Below are 20,300 nucleotides of genomic sequence, written 5' to 3'. Positions count from 1 at the left end.
CCCTATCTCTAATCTCCTCAACCAGGGGAAACATCTGAACTGCATCAACACTGTCTATCTCTTTAAGCATTTTGAAGATTTCAATTAAATAACCTCACATTCTTCAAAACTCTAGAGAATACAAGTCCTATTGGCAATCTCTTTTCATAGGACAGTCTTACCACCCTGAGAACAAGTCTGGTGAATCTTTGTTATTCCACTTCCTGTATGGAGAGATAAGGAGACTAAAACTGCATACAGTATTCTGGATGCTTTCTAACCAAGCTCCTATACAATTTAAGAATGATTTTACTATTACTATACTCAAAACCTCTTGCAATAAAGGCTAAAATTCCATTAGGCTTCCCAATAGCTTGCTGCACCTGCATGTAAACCTTCAGTGACTTATCAGCCATGATAGCTAGATCCCTTCATACTTCTGCATTTTACAACCTCTTACCATTTAAGAAATTGTCTGCATGTCTCATTCCAAAGTGGATAACTTAATATTTTTCCTCATTACAGTACACCTGCCATGTTATTGCCCATTCACCAAGCCTGTCCAATTTTTCCTGAAATTACTTTACATTTCCCTTACAAATAGCATTGCTTTTTTTTTGCTTCTGTGCAGACATCCTGGGACCATGAGTTGTAGCAGCTTGCAGAAACAAGTCAGTGTTGTGATCTACATATCTATGTGCTGATCGCCATTGTATGAAATGTTGGAGCAGAGCTGAGAAGAAATGTTACTTACAGCAACACATTTCCACTTACCTTCATATCATCTACAAATTTGGAAATGTTGCATTTGCTCCTCCACTCTAAATCATTGATGTTTGTTGTGTACAGCTGGAGCCCCAAGTTCTGATCCTTGTAGCACCCGACTAGTCACAGCTTGCCAATATGAGAGTGACCCATTTATTTCTACTCTCTGTTTTCTGTCTATTAACCAATCCTTAATTCATGGCAGTACATTACCTCTTATTGCATGTGATTTAATTTTTCTAACCAGAATTCTATAGAGGACTTTATAAAAAGCTTTCTGAATATCTAAGTTCATTTTATCAACTTTGTCAGTAGCATCTTCAGAAAGCTACATAAGTTCATCAAATGCAAATTTCCATGTCAAATCATTGTGAACCAGTGTTTAGTTGACCTCATCCCTTTGTAATAGATTCCAGCATATTTTTCTGTGAGTGATGTAAGGCTGTAAGATCCATTGTTCGCTTTTCTCTCTCTCGCTCTATTCTTAATTTGCTACCTTCCAATCTGCAGGAATCAATCCAGAATTTCAGAAGATAATTACTTATGTGTAGATTATCTCTTAATCCTGAAGAAGGGTTACACCAGAAACATTGACTTCTCCACCTCTTGATGCTGCCTGGCTTGCTGTGTTCTTCTAGCCTCCTGATTGTCTGTCTTAGATTATTTCTGTAGCCATCTACTTCAACACTCTAGTATGTAGACCATCAGGTCCTTGGGATTTCTCAACTTCCAGCCCCATTAATTTCTCTAGTACAATCTTCTCCCTGATGCTAATTTCCTTTAACTCCCTAGCCACTTGGATCTCTAGATTTCCGATGTCTTCCTCAGTGAAAACAGGCGAAACTAACCATTTAACTTCTCTGCCATTTCACTGTTCTCCATTATATGTTTGCCTGTCTCTTCCGGTAATGGACCCACATTTGCTGCCTGGCCTCTTGTGTTTTTCCAGCACCACATTTTTCAGATCTGGTACTCCAGCATCTGCAGTCCTCACTTTCTCCACATTTGTTTTAGCCAAATGTTTCCTTTTTACCTACGTTTACATGCTTTCATAGTCTACTGTCAGGTCTTTCATTAGGTTTCACTATATTCTCACTTTTATTATCAGTTTCTAACTCTATCCTTTGTTTTATTGTATTAACCTCCCAATTCACATAATTACGACCAAATCTGTCAACATTATAGACTTCATGTGCCATTGATTTTGTGACCTAAAGGGTTAGATTAGAGCTATTAAATTATCCACTGTCCAGTGGAATAACAAGTCAACTCTAGCTGTCAGCTTTGCACTGGGCAATGGATTTATGTTCAGATTGGTCAAGGGAATGGTTGATCTAATAGCAGCTATCCGATTCGAGAACTAATGAAGCAACCTGCAATCCAGCAAAGAAAGTATGTAGTTGTTAAACAGGGTATTATATATGCTATCTGTAAATACCAGCAAGGCAGCTTGGAGGTGAGGGCACTTTATTGGGAGTTGGAAGGTTGGCACTTATTTGCCCTGTTCCAGCAATTGCTCAATTGATGTCTGCAACAACGAAATCACTAGTGTTAGTGTAAAAGAGAGCTGCAAACTCCAGGGTCACATCAGTTTGGTGTTATGTTCTTTGCATTCTTCTTTACTACATCGATGAGATTTGAATCTGAAGACGTAGGCAGCCACCTCAGCCTTTACCTTTTGCTCTGTGAATCATCAAATGCCACATCATTGCTAATACTATTTAATTCTCAGCGTCTGCATGAGAGAAGTGTATGAGCTGTGAATAAGCAAATGTTTGAGCCCTATTGCTTGGGGATTAAGAACTGAGTTGAAATTCTGAGCACACAAAGAGCTGCACTGATATTGTTGCTGTGTAAAGGAATATAATCCCTCAAGGCACTTCCTTTTTCAGGCTGTCTGATCCTGATCCTCTTTCACCTGACATAGTTCCAAACCACTGAGAAACCCATGTAAGAGCAATTGATTTTAAACCAATTATACCTTGGATGTCCGAGTTAAAATTTTTAATGAAATGCTCCATCTCTTAAAGGTTAGGCACTCAGCCACTTTGCTGTCTGCTACCTTGGTACACATGACAATCAATCAGTTAATACATCCCGTAAGACCATAACCCCACCACTGACTCCCCAGAGTTCTTTCCCACCTGTTGAAGTGAAGAATGGGTATGGGGACAGGGATGTCTCTGACTGTGGTCTTCCATTGTAAAGGTAGATTGCCTCTTCATGTTCCCTGGCCTGTGGGTCCTCAGTTTGGGATGACCTATTTGACCAACCTGTCTTTCAGGGTTACTGGGAACCATTTTCAGCATTTGAATTAAATGAACAGAAGGAGAGTGTCTCCAAGATAATATGGAAAACTCAAAACAAGAGATGTGGTGATACCATTCCATTAAATTGGAAAAATGCATTTAGGTGATCTGATAGTGAAAGCACCCTAGAAATGATCTGACCGTGAAGGTGACCCTAACTTGCAGTGATCATAATATGATTGAGTTTTACATTTATTTTGAGGGAGAGAGAAGACCATTTTTAAAAAGTAAAATAAGGAAACTTACAAAGGCATGAAAACAGAGTTGGTTAAAGAGAATTGGCGAATTAAAAGATAGATCAATAGCGATGCAGTGGCAGATGTTTGAGGGATGTGTCAGAATACACAGAAGAGATATACCCCAACAATTATAAGTAATTTACAGGGGCAGACCCACCATCCGTGGGTAACTAGAAATGTTAAAGATTGCATCAAACTTAATGAAAAAGCATATCATTGTGCAAAGATAGGCTGCAGATCAGAAGATTAAACAGAATGTAGGAACAGCAAAGAGTGACCAAAATATTAAGGAGGGAAACATTGGAATGCAATAGAAAGTAGTCAGAAATTTTTAAAAAAGTAACTGTGTCTATAAAATGTTAAAGAAGAAAAGAGATAACAAAGTAAATGTTGGTCCTGCAGGAATTCAGACAGGAGAATTAATAATAGAAAATGATGATATAGCAGATAAATTGATCAAGTATTTTGCATCTGTTTTCACAATGGAGGATACAATACCCGAAGCAGCAATAAATCAGGAAGGAGGGACAAACTTGGGAAAAGTGCCTGGGTTCTGATATATTTCATGGTGCTATCTTGAAAGAAATAGTTAGAGAGATAGCTGATGCATTGGTTTCAATTTCCCTAAATTCTCTTGATTTGGAACAGTCCCGTTAGATTGCAAGATAACAAATGCAAATGCAAATGCAACTCCTTCATTCAAAAAGGGAGGGAGAAAGAAAGCAGGAAGCTACAAGCTTAACACCTTTCGTAGGGAAACTGTTAAAACTATTATGAAAGAAGCTATAACAGGCATTTGGAAAAGTTAAAAGCAACAAGCTAAGGGCCAACATGGTTTTGTAAAATATAAATTATGTTTGACCAATCTATTGGAGTTCTTTTGAGGAGGTATCATGTGCTGTTTTTAAAGGAGAACTGGTAGATGTACTGTACTTAGATTACCAAAAAGCATTTGCTAAAGTGGCACATCAATGATGTACAGCATGGCATACGTACATGCCTAGAAGATTGGCTGGTTATCAGGAAGCAACCAGTACATGTAAGTAGGTCTTTTTCAAGTTGGAAAGATGCAACAAGAAATGTACCACACAAATCAATGCTGGGACCTCAACTACTTCCAATTTATGAAAATGCCTTGGCTGAAGGGGTTAGAGGTATGTTTGGGGGTTAAGACAATGGGCAAGATGTGGCAAATTGAATATAATATGGAAAAATGTGAATTTGAGGTTCAATAGATGAGACATAATCTTATTGAATGGTGGAGCAGACTCAAAAGGCTGAATGGCCTATCTTGCTTCTGATCTGTATGTTCATGCGTAAAGGTGGCAATGCAAATTAATAATATTAGGGGAATTAGATTGCTATAGTAAAGATTGCAACTTACAGTTTGCCCCATTCTGTCCAGTTGGGATGTGAAGAATTTGTAACACAACTATTAATTTTAGGGTGTAGCTATGCATGCTGCTGTAGAGGAAAGTCCAAGTGCAAAGCTATAATTGGTCGGAGTATTACTTTGTATGTTCTAGTTAGGTCAATGAATTTATTGTAGTGCTGGTCAGTAGTCATTAGGGTTAGAAAATGAGTACTCAGTGAAACCTCCCTCCATGTAGCATAAGCAATGTTTCTTGTTACTTCTCCCAGGATTTCAGCCTCTGCTACCTGCTCCTAACATTCTTAAAAAATGATACAATAGTAGTCATGAGTTATCTGACTTACTAAACCAAACGCTTCATCATTTACCTCCTGTTCTCCACTTTGCTGATGGAATCTTTGCCAGAATTATCTTTTTGAAAGCAGCAGTCTAATTTCCAAGCACTCTGCTACACATTATTCCCATCTATATAAGATTTACGCCAATGACTTCTCCAATGGTATGCAAATCGGAGGACCTGCAAAAAACTGGTACAAATAGTTGTGCAATTGATGGGCACATCTGTTACTGCATTGGCAGTAATGGGGCACATCTCACTGCATGTAATTTCATGGCCCATCTGTCTGCTTGAAACTATATGTTTCTATTTGTTTCTGTTACATGGTAAGAGCACAACAGTGATGCTAATTTCTGTTTAAGGTGTACAGTCTAGAAATTACTGCTGATAGTATTAAGAACTATTTAACACATTCTTTGGATATTCTTCTGCCAGTTATCTAACATTAACCTGGTTACTTTTAATGGAATCTTATAACACAATGTTAAATGTTGGCCTATTAATATTACAAACAGTAATTTCTAACATTATAAGGCATCTGGTGAATGTATTTTCAATAGTTACTATAGTAATATGATGCCTTAGCAAACACAGCATGATTTTTCAAAGCTGAACACTTGATTGGTTAAAAATGTATCTTTCTAGTAATGAAATGTTGAGCACCCATCGCTGAAATGGTATGGTCCCTCATGTGTTTAGAAGTGCATGATATTTAAATTAAACTGCCTGCGTTGAATGATGTTCTGCATGACACTTGAGACTCATCTTGACAATGAAGTTTCTTACTTCTGGAACCATTCATGTAAATCGCTTCTACACTTTCTTCAATGCATTCACATCTTTCCTATAATGTGGCACCCACAACTATACACAATATTCTAGCTAATGTCTGACAAGTGTCTTGTACAAGTTGAACATCACGTCCTTCCATTTGAATCATTACTCCTAATATTTATGACACTAACCTCTAACTAGAACACTTCATTTTCTGTTCCAGCAAATTCGATCATAAGTGGTCACTCTTCCCTAGAGGCCCTCACACAACATGCTTATTAATGAACCCCTTCTCGTTGCACTATACCAAATCTTGGATAGTTGTTTCCCTAGTTCATTCCACCAGCTACCTGATCTAAAACACAACACCTTGTATACATTCCAAAAATATATATATCACCATATTATTGCACAATTGGTTTGCCTAGTTCATATGTAGGTTAAAATTATCCATGAATACCGTTTTACCCTTGTTCTATGCGCATCTAATTTCCGTTAATACTGTCCTTTACATTACCTATGTTGTTTGGAAATCTACCCATTGGTTCTTAGCTCTATCCAGATTCAACACCTAGATTTTTCAAATCAGTAACTTTTCTCACTATTGCAATTATTTCATCCTTTGCTAGTAACAGTATCCGACCTGCCTTTCCTTTTTGACTGTCTTTCCTAACTACTGATTGCCTTTGGATATTCAGTTCCCAGCCCTGGTTACCCTATGGCTAGGTGTTTGAAATCACAATCATATCATACCTGTTTACAACAATTTGCATTATTAATTCATCAATCTTATTGTGAATATTGTATGATTTCAGATATGATTTCTTTATTTGCCTTTTTAGCATTTTACACTTTTTTTGTACTATAACCTTGATTTTCCACATGACTATTGAAGCACTCTGTAAGGATATTAGTTCCAGTCCTGCTGGGTTGCATCCTGTCCAGCTTGTACTGTACATGTTCCACCTTCCCCAGAATTGGCCCAATGCCATAGGAACTAAATTCTTACCTCCAGCCATGCATTCATCCAGTCTATTCTCCTACTCCAGAGCTTGTAAGCACATGATATTGGCATTACTACCTTTTGTGATTTTGTGTACTACCTTGTGCTTTGTAATTTAGTTGGTAGTTCCCTGTATTCTACTTGCAACACCTCTTTTTGGCAATGTCATTGGTTCCAAAGTAGAACACGATCTCTGGCTGTTTACCCTTCCCATTTAGAATGTCCTGCAGCCATTCACTGATATCCTTAAGCCCAGCACACAGGAGACAACATGTCTTCCTGATGCCATATCTGTTGCTGCAGAAATGTCCACCTGTTTCACCATTACAAAGATATCTAGAGGGACAAGTAGCATTGAGTAGGTAGGGAGGCTGCAGAAGGATTTGAACAGGTTAGGTGAGTGGGAAAAGTGGCAGATGGAGTACAACGTGGGAAAGTGTGAGGTCAAGCACATTGGTAGAAAGAATAGAGGCATGGACTATTTTCTAAATGGGGAGAAAATTCAGAAGTCTGAATTGCAAAGAGACTTTGGACTTTAGTCCAGGATTCTCTCAGAATAAACTTGCAGGTTGTTTGGAAGGCAATTGCAATGTTGGTATTCATTTTGAGAGGACTTGAATATCAAAGCAGGGATGTACTTCTGAGGCTCTAAAAGGCTCTGGTCAGACGATATTTGGAGTGATGTGCACAGTTTGGGCCCCACATTTCAGGAAGAATGTACTGGCCCTGGAGCATGTTCAGAAGAGATTCACTAGAATAGTCCCAGGAATGAAAAGCTTAACATATGAGGAACGTTTGAGAACTCTAGGTTTATATTTGATTGAGTTTAGAAGGATGGGGGGGGGACCTAATTGAAACATACAGAATACTGAATGGCCTGGACAAAGTAGATGTTAAGAAATAAGATCCTGTGATCTTACAGCAAGTGCATGGCTCCAGAGGAGTCTTAATGCAGACAACATGAGATAGTAATCAGCTTTTCACAGAGCAAAAGTCACATTTATAGATGTGTAGCCACAATGGACGAATTGCATGCCAACTGTGATGAAAATTTAGTGAGGCTGTTCAACAGAGCTCATCAGATGAACCTGAAGCTGAAGAAGAAGGAAAAATAAAATTAAAGATGTCTGCAGTCAAGTACATAGGCCATATACGGAAACCAAATAACTATGGTCAGATCCTGAAAAGGTGAGAGCTGTGACAGCAATGTGGCAACCAACAGATCTAAAGGTAGTGCAATGATTATTAGATGCATCAACTATTTAGGAAAGCTCTTACCTAATTTGTTATTAGAGTATGAACCATTACATCATCTCACTGCCAAGGACATGCAGTGCTATTGGTATACAGAAAAAGAACATCATTATCTAAAATCAACCAACTTGATGCGGCAACAGTGGTGCTGAAATATATGAGTGCTGATATGAATAATAAAGTAAACTTGCAGTGTCTTGGAGTAACCTTAATGTACCACACATAACTGGTTGCATTTATATCCAGGCCATTAATACAAATGGAATGATGCAATGCTGAGATCAAGAATGGGTGCCTGGCCATTGCCTCTGCTTATAAACATTTTCAACAGTATCTACTTTGAAAAGATAAAGCAACAGTTGAATCTGACCCACAAGTTACTTCAAAGCATTTTTATCAAACCACCATGAATGGCTCCTAAGAGTCTTCAAAGAATGTTACCTTGATTTCAGAGCAACCACCTTGATGTAACACGTAAGCAAGGGAAACAGGTGTACATTGAGGACATGCTGTTGAGACCAGCATTTCCAATGAAGAAAGCAAAGGTTGCTATGACAGAGTGTGAAATCTACCAAATCCAATATGAAATAAAAGTTTAACCTGCTCTGGAAGTCATCAACCCAGCCTTGAATAATAATAATAAAAGTTCAGGATTGCTATCACTGAACTGTTCTTTATGTGGCAAGACTAATACCTGGAATAGATTTGCTTGTATAGAAGTAATAGCAAATATAAAAAATAGGAGCAGGAGCAGGCCATTCAGACCTTTGAGCCTGCTATGTCATTCAGAACAATCAAGTCTGATCATCCAACTTAGTACCCTGTTCTAGTACTGTCCCTATATCCTTTGATTCTTTTTGTCCTAAGAACCACATTTAACTATTTCTTGAAAACATTCAATGTTTTGGCCTCAACTGTTTCTGTGGCAGACTCACCACTCTCTGGGTAAAGAGATTTCACCTCATCTCAGTCCTAAAAGTCCCCTCCCATATCCTTAGACTGTGACCCCTGGTTCTGGACTCCACAGTCATTGGGAGCATCCTTTCTTCATTTACCCTCTCTGGTCCTGTTAGAATTGTATAGATTTCTCTGAAATACCCTATGGTTATAAATTCCAGTGAATACAGCCCTAATCGATTCAATCTCTCTTCATGCATTAATCCTGATTCCCCAGGAATTAAATTGGTAACCGTTGCTGCACTTTCTCTGTAGTCACAACATCCTTCCTCAGATAAGGAGGCCAAAACTGTACACACTACTCCAGGTGTGGTCTCAACAGAGCTGTCTACAATTGCAGTGAAATATTTCTGCTCCTGTACTCTAATCTCTTTCAATGAAGGCTAACATATCATTTTTCACTATCTGCTGCAACTGCATGTTTACTTTCAGTGACCAGTGTACAAGAACACCCAGAGATCTTGCTGCACACTCCCTGCCCCGTTTCCCAATCTACCACTATTCAGATAACAATCTGCCTTCTTGTTTTTGCTACCAAATTGAATAACCTCATATTTATCCACACTATACTTCATCTGTCATGTATTTGCCCATTCTTTCAACTTGTCCAAATCACACTGAAACATCTCTGTGTCCACCTTACAGCTTACTGTCACACTAATCTCTGTGTTGTCTCTAAAGTTTGGGATATTATGTTTAGTTCCTTCATCTAAATCATTAATGTCTATTGTGAATCACTGAGTTCCAAGCACTGATCCCTACAGTACCCACTAGTCAAGCCTACCATTCTGAAAGTGAATTTGAGGAAAGATGTACTGGTATTGGATACAGTCTGGAGAAGATTCACTTGGATGATCCTCAGCATAGAAGAATTATATTACGAGGAGAGTTTGACGTATACTTTCAGGGTATGATCTGTTGTCATTCGAGCTTAAAAGAATGAGGGGTGACCTTCTGAAGCATTCAAGATTCGTAGGGGCCTTGACACAGTAAGTGCAGAACAGTTATTTCCCTACGTGGGTGAGTCTAAGATCAGAGGGCATAATCTCAGAGTATGGGGTTGCCCTTTAAAGACAGAGATGAGGAGGAATTTCTTCTCTCAGAAAGTCGTGAATCTGTAGAATTCTTCATCATAGGCTGCTCTTGAGGCTGTGTCATTAATATATTCAAGGTTGTTTTTTAATCTGTAAGGGAATCAAGGTTATGTGAAAAAAAGCAGGGAAGTGGAGTTGAAGATTATCAGATCATAGCTGAAAGGCCAACTTCTTATGATTTTATGGTCTAAGACCAGCAAAATGATTTAACAATGAGATGATTTTCAGCTCTCAGATATTGGAACATTTTAATTGACGAAGGAGCCAGACCCCAGTCAAAAAAAGTACAGGAACAACCTACAGATATTTTCATCATTTGCCCCGACTCTAACATGGCCCCGAGGAAATGGAAAAGCCATTAAATAAGGTGAGAGACAATGCATATCCCTCCATCCTCATTAATATAACTTTGACTGGTCTGTGTTGACTAATATACTTTTAACCTGAAAGCATCAACTGACATCACAGGATGATATCTATCCAACAAGAATAAATAGTTTTGTGCTGCATTGGTTCAGCATTTGTTAGCAAAGCTGCATGAAAATGTTATAAACTTTTTCTTAAGTTGAGGCTAATGTCTCTCACAAGGGAATATCAAGTATCTCAAATGTAATATGACTAGTTAGTAAGTAATATGTGATAAACATATTTAATGTTCATCATGATTGAACCTATTTTTTGCTTTAGATTTTATGTGGTTGTCCTTCCCATTCTGATGACATGAGGATGTATCTGTCACGTGCAACCCAAAATGAATTTGAGGAAATTAAAACATATCATGTGGAATTTTATTAATTTGTGAATCAATCTCGACTTAGTGAGAAGAAAGTTACGAAAGGTTATGAATGCAGCATTTTGTAGCAACTCCAGATTACGTTTTCATCCATTTAAAGTAACACATATAAAACAAATGACTTAAGCTAGTCCTGAAATAATGGTGAGAGAAATTCTAGTTCATGCGTGTATTTGTGTATCCATTGTGTATTTGTCCTGGCTTTTGCAATCCAAGATATTTATCATGATCTCCAGATTTCAGTATCACAAGTGTCAGAATTCTGAGTGGTGCTTCTCCAGGTAATACTCACATTTACCTTCAGGTACCTACAGCTCCTCCTGCCTGCTCTCTCACTGGTTTACTGGGCATTTAAATATAAGTTTTTATTACTTTCTCACATCTACATTGCTCAACTCCAATCCGCAAATATCATGATATGATTCCCTATGTTTTCTCTACCTTACCCAAATTTTGCTCTCTTTCTTCCTGGGGTTAATTTTGATTTTGTGCAATAGTGAAAAAAGTAACGGTACAAGTTGGCAGACCCTGTCCTGATGTTGACAATGGAAATGAAAGTCAGCTAATTTATAAAATATGCTGTCAACTGCAATTACTGTTTTACATAATGGCTTATCTCCTGCCAATGTACTTGAACAGGAAGTTGATGGCATTTGACATCATCATTGTATACCCATGCTACACTTGAACAGGAAATATGCAGCCTTTGTTAATTCCTCTCCCTTGCTAACCTACTGGTGCCCCCCTCAGCACTAGCTACACATCCAACAATCCAGCTGACCATTCTGTTGTTGCTTGGCACCCTTGCTGTTCCTCTCACTGACTGGCTTGCCACTTCTTTGAGAGTGTATTGGAATGAGATGGAGCTCTTTCAGACTGCTTCTTTGAGTCAGTGGTTTTGTATTTCATTTCAGGCCACCAGACTGTTGAATAAAATAAACAAGTATGAAGCTATTGGCCAAGTCCTTGCAGCATCACTGGCAATGACTTCATAAGCATTGCAACTTCATAGACATCACAACTGCATCGACTGTGAGGATGTCCCCTGCCATTGTGGTGTCACAAACACAGCCTTTACATTATTGTTTTAACTCAAGACTATCTCTCCATCCTTCCTGTTCTCTTCAGTTATAGATTCACTACTCACTCCTTGTTCCCTTCACTTTTAGATTCCCTACTCACTCCCTAATCTCTTCAATTGTGGATTCCCTAATCACTCAGTGTTCCCAGCTATTTGGTTCCAACCTTGCACCAGTTTATAGTTACTAGATTCACCGCATAAAAGATTACTCTTAGTGGCTGGGTGAAATTAATTTTAACCTATTTTTCTAGTCAATCTGTTCAGAGATATTATTACTCATTTCTGGAGCAGGTGGGACTTGTACCTGGCCTCCCAGTCCAAGGGAAGACACACTACCATTGTGCCACAAGAGGAACTTAATTTTAATAATTGTGATATCTCTGAAATTCCAGAATCATTAGTGCTACTGAGAAATTCAGTCGCAGCTTGGGTAAATGAATGCAGAATGCAAGCTTTGTGTTCATATCTCCACGAAATTTTAAGGTCTTGCTACGAAAATACTAACAGGCTAATTTTGCAATTTCAGAGGAACCTTGATTATCCGAATACCAATTATCCAAAAATCGGATTATCCGAAGGGGATCTCAAGGTCTCGATAGAAACATTACATCAATGACGTATTTCGAACACTGATCGCGTCTTTTGTTTACAGTGATTAAACAGGCACAGTCTCCAAATGACTGACCTCCCGCCCTCTCTCTCTCCACACACTTTCCCTGGAGTTCTATAGAGGGGTGTACCCTAAACCCCACACCTTTCCCAGATAATCTTTCCAATATTGTGCTGTACAGGGCAGAGGTGAAAACGTGTGTGTGTGTGCGTGTGTGTGCGTGCGTGCGTGCGTGTGTTTGGAGACTTACCCCACAAAGGCGGCAACAGCAGCAGTCATATTGTTGGTGTCCAGTCCGGCTGCACTGGGGAGGGGGGTGGGGGCTGTGCTGGACGGGGATCGGAGAGCAATGCTGGACGGGGTTGAGGGCGGGTGGGGGATTAGGGTCGGTGCTGGACAGGGTTGGGGCGGGGGGTGGTGTTGAATGGCGGGGGGGGGGCGGTGTGGGGGTGGCATTGGACGGTGTTGGGGGATCAGGGGGCGGTGTTGGGGAGCAGGAGATAGGAGGGGTGGTTTTGGATGGGGTTAGGGCCCGAGGGGTGGTTTTGGACGCTTGTGGGGCGGTGTTGGGTGGGGGGCAGTGTTGGACGGGTTTGCGGTGTGGGGGAGCAATGTTGGGGATGGGGGGGCTGTGCTGGATGGGGGCGGGCAGGGAGCGATGTTTGGTGGAGGCGGGGGGGGGGGGGGGAATGCATTAGGCCGGGGTGGAGGTGACTTGCACAGTGTGCTGCTGCCTCGTCTCCAGAATGGGGAACATACTTTTAAAGCTCCGAGCCCCAGAGGAAAGGCATTTAATTGATTAACTGAATAATCAATTATCCGAACGAAATACTGCCCGTCCATGTTGTTCGGATAATCAAGGTTCCCCTGTATGTATGTTTAAAAAAGACTTTTCTTTGACAATATCAAAATTTTATTTCTTAATTACACTCTGTGGATACTCAAGCTGCATGGAAGACCTGTCCTGGAAACCATTTGCACCTCATAGCCTTCTTTAGCAGTTGTTGATGTAGCAGCAAGCTTGATGCTTTCTAAAACCTGTACATTTCCCTCAGTAAAATTCTGAATTCCAAAGAATTTGTCATACTTTGTGTATGACAAGTACAGTATGGAGAGGATGTTGGGTATGGGATACAAATAGAATTCAGTGCCAGATGGGTTAAGTAACTCAAGTGCTTTGGAATAAATTTGTTCTGTTGGCATCCCACGTCATGTAAGGTTAGATGTGGGAGGTTCTAGCTGTCTTTTTAAAAGCATATAATGTCAGGAGAATCTGGAAAAAAAAGTGGAAGCTATAATTATGCGACCCTGTGACCGTCAAAAAAATGATGTGAATTTGCATTTGTGATTCAGTAATCTCTGAGGTTTGCAATGTTCATACCCACACTCCCCAAGCAATTACCATTCAATTGTGAAGCAGACAGTCTTATCTGTTCCAGTTCTGTTAGAACCTGCCTCAACAGTAGGCCCAAAATAAAAAGACACTGTCTACTCAATAGCAAGAGCTGAAGGCTACAGAAATGACTCCTGATGCAAAAGGTTTATATTATCAGAAAAATCTTCTGTGAAAAACTTACTCTGTAGTTTCATTTCATAATTCTATATTTTGCATTTTGCACTTGAATCATATCTATTTGCTGTTAGCACTGCTGAGAAGCTTTAATGGGGAAACTGGGAGCAGAATCCAAGATCCAACGTCCTGCAGCACATACAAAATCAGTCATTTAATAATAATATTAAGATGCTTGTATTTATGTAGTGCTTTGAATGTATGAAAACATACTAAGAAACATCAACAAACTAAGATTCCGGAGAAATGAAATAAAAAGTGAAAGTGCTGGAGAAATTCAGCAGATATGGCACCATCTTGGGACTCGAAATGTTAACTCTGTTTCTCTGTCAGCACGTACTTCCAGACCTGCTGAGTTTCCCTGGCACTTTCAGTCTCTATTTTACATCACCAGCATTCGCTTTTATTTGAATGTTTCATTCAATGCCACTTCTCATCCAGGTATTCCCACTTTAAAGAAGTTCTGTTCCTTGCTGAAACAGCATTCTGTTTTATGAAAATGAAACAGCTTGTTCATTTTCATTCACTCCTAATGTTTCATAAGTTGTTTACCACAACTCGTTTTCACACCGACATCTCCTTCCTCAGTAACCATTTCCAGTTTCTCCTTACCCCATTTGGATTCCAATTGAAACTCCATCCTTCATATTTTTGAAATCCACCTAGGGTATCTGTGTAATGAACAATGCTTGACAGACAGTTGTTCTTGCCGCATCCCGAGATCCACACATTGCCACGCTCCACATACTCTTGACCTCTGTCTCCAATAGCACCACTTCATGCTATGTCAAAACTGTCCTGGTCCCCAGTTCCATTTCATTCTGTATTTCATTCAAGGCCTTAACAAAGAACTTTATCTCTTTTTTTCAAGTGTCAAGGAATGCAAAATTTTCTGAAGTGTCTTATTAGACTCAAAATATTAATTCTGTTTCTCTCTCCACAGATGCTGCCAGACCTGATAAGTTTCTCAAGCATTTTCTGTTTTTATTTTTAAAAATATGCAGAGAAAACAGATGCCAGGTGGATCTGAGAGATTAGGTAGATGATCTAAAGTTTGATTGAAGAGAGAGATCCTGAGGCAATCCTTGTAAGAGGAAGAGGATCGATTAGAAAAAGACAACTGAGTCAGCTTAATACACTCGTACCAATAGTGAGATAAAAGGAGCTAAGAAATACTGGGGCATAGCAAAAGGTAAAAACAATGACTGCAGATACTGGAAATCAGATTCTGGATTAGTGGTGCTGGAAGAGCACAGCAGTTCAGGCAGCATCCAAGTAGCTTCGAAATCGACGTTTCGGGCAAAAGCCCTTCATCAGGAATAAAGGCAGTGAGCCTGAAGCGTGGAGAGATAAACTAGAGGAGGGTGGGGGGTGGGGAGAAAGTAGCATAGAGTACAATGGGTGAGTGGGGGAGGGGATGAAGGTGATAGGTCAAGGAGGAGAGGGTGGAGTGGATAGGTGGAAAAGAAGATAGGCAGGTAGAACAAGTCCAGACAAGTTATGGGGACAGTTCCAGCTCAGTAACTGTCCCCATAACTTGTCCGGACTTGTCCTACCTGCCTATCTTCTTTTCCACCTATCTACTCCACCCTCTACTCCTTGACCTATCACCTTCATCCCCTCCACCACTCAGCCATTGTACTCTATGCTACTTTCTCCCCACCCCCCACCCTCCTCTAGCTTATCTCTCCACGCTTCAGGCTCACTGCCTTTATTCCTGATGAAGGGCTTTTGCCCGAAACGTCGATTTCGAAGCTACTTGGATGCTGCCTGAACTGCTGTGCTCTTCCAGCACCACTAATCCATAGCAAAAGGGCCAGGCATTTCAAAGAGAATATAGAAAATAAGCAAACCTACCCAGTTTTGAGAAGATTTGAAGCTCAGGTTGAGGTTCTGGATATAGGTTTGCTCGCTGTGCTGGAAGGTTCATTTCCAGACGTTGCATCACCCTACTAGGTAACATCTTCAGTGGGCCTCCGGGTGAAGCACTGTTGATAATTCCTGCTTTCTATTTATATGTTTGGGTTTCTTTGGGTTGGTGATGTCATTTCCCGTGGTGACATCATTTCCAGTTCTTTTTCTCAGTGGGTGGTAGATGGGGTCTAAATCAATGTGTTTGTTGATAGAATTCTGGTTGGAATGCCATGCTTCTAGGAATTCTTGTGCAAGTCTCTGTTTGGCATGTCCTCGGATGGATGTGTTGTCCCAGTCGAAGTGGTGTCCTTCCTCATTTATATGTATGGAAAAGCAAACTGTGGAGATAACTTGGAACAAGGTCACAGAGGGAATTATAAACAAGAACAAAATTAGCACTATAGATGTATTTCATGATTTTCACCTTTCTTTGGGACACATTCTTTTTGTAAAAGATTTTGAGCAATGATCAAAACATTAGGGACAACTGTCAAATAAATGTTTGATGTATACTTGTGTAAACATTATTTTGTGAGCTGTAACACAAAAACATGCATTTTTTAAAATCAGAATTGTCATTGGGCCCCAAAAAACCTATTTCATCTCTATTCCTAACAAATTAAGTGAGAAAGATAACTGTGAGTTTAAGCAATATGGCATTGCAGAATATCAGAAAACAATTAAAAACAAGTGTAACAGAACAGAATGACCGGGAAGTCATGGTTAATTGATGTGACAAAGGACAATATTGAGCTACTATTAATGATTGCTCATTGTATAGTTATTATAAAACTGTTTTTAATAAATCTGCTTGTACAAGATGGTAGAAAGGTATTGTTAATAAATGTAATACTCATAGATATTTGATGGTTATTATTAAGTGTTACAGTGCAGGAGATTATAAATTCACTTTTAATAAATGTGATAATACACATTGTTATAAACAGATTGATAACAAGAATGATGAGGCAGAGTATCAGCTGCTGCTAATGAGTGTGACAGGATATTATAAAAATATGGTTAATAAGTGAGATATTACAGGATATAATTGCTCCATCAGGCATACAGCAATAAAACGATCCTGGATTGTAAGCATAATTTATCTCATATTGCATTCCAGATTACAGCGCAAAAGGGAAATTTTAGTTAAACCTGAGGGAAGTGAAGTTTCAATGATAAAAGTTGTTATGGTTTTTCTCAATCTCCATAAGGAGAATAACAGAGAAATGTTAACAGGGACAATGCATGCGATTACACATCTTCTCAGCTGGGAATTCTGTGCAGTATGTACAGTCTATTTTAGAACAGTATATATATTTGTGTTTTTTTTAAAATTTGCTCATTAGAATGAGGTATGTCAATGCTAGGAAGTAAAATATTTCCTGCTTCATAAATAATAGAACAGAAAAGGCTAAAGATGTGCAACAGGCTGTCTAAATGGAAGGTAGGTTAAACATCAGGGGAGAAATGTAGCATAGTGCCTTTAACACAGTAACCGAAACAGCAAAAGAAGGGGAGAAGAAATAAAAACAGAAACTGCTGACAAAACTCAGCAGGTGTGGCAGCATCTGCAGGGAGAAAAGAGAGTTAGCATTTCAGATCCCCTCATCAGTCTGCTGGTCCTACTGATTTTCTCCAGCAATTTCCATTTTTGTTTCCAGCATCCACAGTTTTTTTTAAATAGAGGAAGAACTTCATTTTGAACTACTTCCACAGAAAGACTAATATTCAGGGTAAAAGGCAGTAAGAGTTACAGCTGGGGGAAGGGAAATTATGATGCAATTAGGAAAGATTTAGGAAGCATAGAATGGGGAAGGAAACTGCAGGGGATGAGCACATTAAAAATGTGGAGCTTATTCAAGGAAAAGCTCCTGTGTGTCCTAGATAAGTATGTACCTGTCAGGCAAGGAGGAAGATATAGAATGCGTGAGCCATAGTTTACTAAGGAATTGGAATCTCTGGTCAAGAAGAAGAAGAAGGCTTATGTTAGGACAAAATGTTAAAACTCAGTTAGGGTGCTTGAGGGTTACAAGGAAGTCAGGAAAGACCTAAAAAGAGAGCTCAGAAAAGCCAGGAGGGGACATGAGAAGTTGTTGGCAGATAGGATCAGGGTTAACCCTGAGGCTTTCCATAGGTATGTCAGGAATAAAAGAATGACGAGAGTTAAATTTGGGCCAATCAAGGATAATAGTGGGAAGTTGTGTGTGGAGTCAGAGGAGATAGGGGAAGCACTAAATAAATATTTTTCGACAGTGTTCACTATAGAAAATGAAAATGTTGGTGAGGAAGACACAGAGATACTTCCATCGAGACTAGAAGAGATTGAGGTTCACAAGGAAGAGGGATTAGAAATACTGCAGAGTGTGAAAATAGACAAGTCCCCTGGGCCAGATGGGATCTATCCTAGGATCCTCTGGGAAGCAAGGGAAGTGATTGCTGAGCCTTTGGCATTGATCTTCAAATCATCATTGTCTACAGGAAAAGTGCCTGAGGACTGGAGGATAGCAAATGTGGTTCCCTTGTTCAAAAAGGGTAGTAGAGACAACCCTGGTAATTACAGACCAGTGAGTCTCACTTCAGTTGTTGGTAAAGTGTTGGAAAAGGTTATAAGAGATAGGATTTAGAAAAGAATAGTCTGATCAGGGACAGTCAGCACGGTTTTGTGAAGGGTAGGTCGTGCCTTATTGACTTTTTTGACAAAGTGACCAAACAGGTAGATGAGAGTAAACCGGTTAATGTGGTGTATATGGATTTCAGCAAAGCATTCAATAAGGTTCCCCACAGTAGGCTATTATACAAAATGTGGAGTAATGGGATTGTGAGAGACATAGCAGTTTGGATCGGTAATTGGCTTGCTGAAAGAAAACAGAGGGTTGTAGTTGATGGAACATGTTCATCTTGGTGTCCAGTTACTAGCGGCATACCGCAAGGGTCGGTGTTGGGTCCACTGCTGTTCGTCATTTTTATAAATGACCTGGATGAGGGCTTAGAAGGGTGGGTTAGTAAATTTGCGGATGACACTAAGGTCGGTGGAGTTGTGGATAGTGACAAAGGATGTAGTAGGTTGCAGAGAGACATAGATAGGATGCAGAGCTGGGGTGAGAGGTGGCAAATGGAGTTTAATGCAGACAAGTGTGAGGTGATACACTTTGGCCGGAGTAATCATAATGCAAAGTACTGGGCTAATGGTAGGATTCTTGGGAGTGCAGATGAGCAGAGAGATCTCGCTGTCCATGTACACAGATCCCTGAAAGCTGCCACCCAGATTGACAGGGTTGTTAAGAAGGCATACAGTGTTTTGGCCTTTATTAATAGAGGGATTGAGTTCCGGAACCAGGAGGTTATGCTGCAGCTGTACAAAGCTCTGGTACGGCCACACTTGGAGTATTGTGTACAGTTCTGGTCATCGCATTATAAGAAGGATGTGGAAGCTTTGGAAAGGGTGCAGAGGAGATTTACTAGGATGTTGCCTGGTATGGAAGGAATGTCTTACGAGGAAAGGCTGAGGGCCTGGAGGCTGTTCTCATTAGAGGGAAGAAGGTTGAGAGGTGACTTAATAGAGACATGCAAAATAATCAGAGGGTTAGATAGGGTGGACAGGGAGAGCCTTTTTCTAAGTATGGGGACGGCAAACACGAGGGGACACAACTTTAAAGTGAGGAGGGATAGTTATAAGACAGATGTCAGAGGTAGTTTCTTTACTCAGAGAGTAGTAAGGGTATGGAATGCTTTGCCTGCAACGGTAGTAGATTCGCCAAGTTTAAGTGCATTTAAGTTGTCATTGGACAGGCAAATGGACATACATGGAATAGTGTAGGTGGGATGGGCTTCAGATGAATATGGCAGGGCGGTGCAACATCGAGGGCCGAAGGGCCTGTACTGCGCTGTAATGTTCTATGTTCTATATAGCCTTAAAATTCAGGAGAGTAGCACATTATGCAAAAAATGCCATCTCGCTATGCATTTGAGAAAACATCTGAAGGAAAGATAGGTTGCTTTTCATTTCTTGGTTCCAGTGTCAGTAACAACTATTTCCTGAATGTAACATCAAGAAATGAGATAGATTTTTTTCATAGAGGTGAAGGTTACCACAAAGGAAGTTTTTGCCTTATCACTGCAAACTGCAATTTTTTTATTACTTTCATGAGATGTGAGTGTCACTGGTAAGGCCAGCATTTATTGCCCAAAGATCAGTTAAGAGTTAGTCATATTGCTGTGGGTCTGGTGTCACACAGACTGGACCAGACTG

At 39.9% G+C, this 20,300-nt stretch overlaps 1 protein-coding gene across 10 annotated transcripts in view; it reads left to right on the top strand.

Annotated features, from left to right (window-relative positions):
* Positions 1-20,300, top strand: part of dlg3 (discs, large homolog 3 (Drosophila)) — a 534,760-nt gene that overhangs the window by 246,799 nt on the left and 267,661 nt on the right. Inside the window, exon 2 of one of the 10 annotated variants that reach the window (XM_072595183.1) lies at positions 10,312-10,450. The exons of the other annotated variants lie outside the window; for them this stretch is intronic. Coding sequence (XP_072451284.1) covers positions 10,430-10,450 — 21 coding nt within the window. The 5' untranslated portion in view covers positions 10,312-10,429. The remainder of the gene's footprint in view (positions 1-10,311; positions 10,451-20,300) is intronic. 10 annotated transcript variants of the gene reach the window in all.

Source organism: Chiloscyllium punctatum, chromosome 25 (assembly GCF_047496795.1).
Source record: "Chiloscyllium punctatum isolate Juve2018m chromosome 25, sChiPun1.3, whole genome shotgun sequence".
Classification (NCBI taxonomy): domain Eukaryota; kingdom Metazoa; phylum Chordata; class Chondrichthyes; order Orectolobiformes; family Hemiscylliidae; genus Chiloscyllium; species Chiloscyllium punctatum.
Note: the sequence above shows the minus strand (reverse complement) of the source record. Positions and strands in the feature narration are given on the sequence as shown.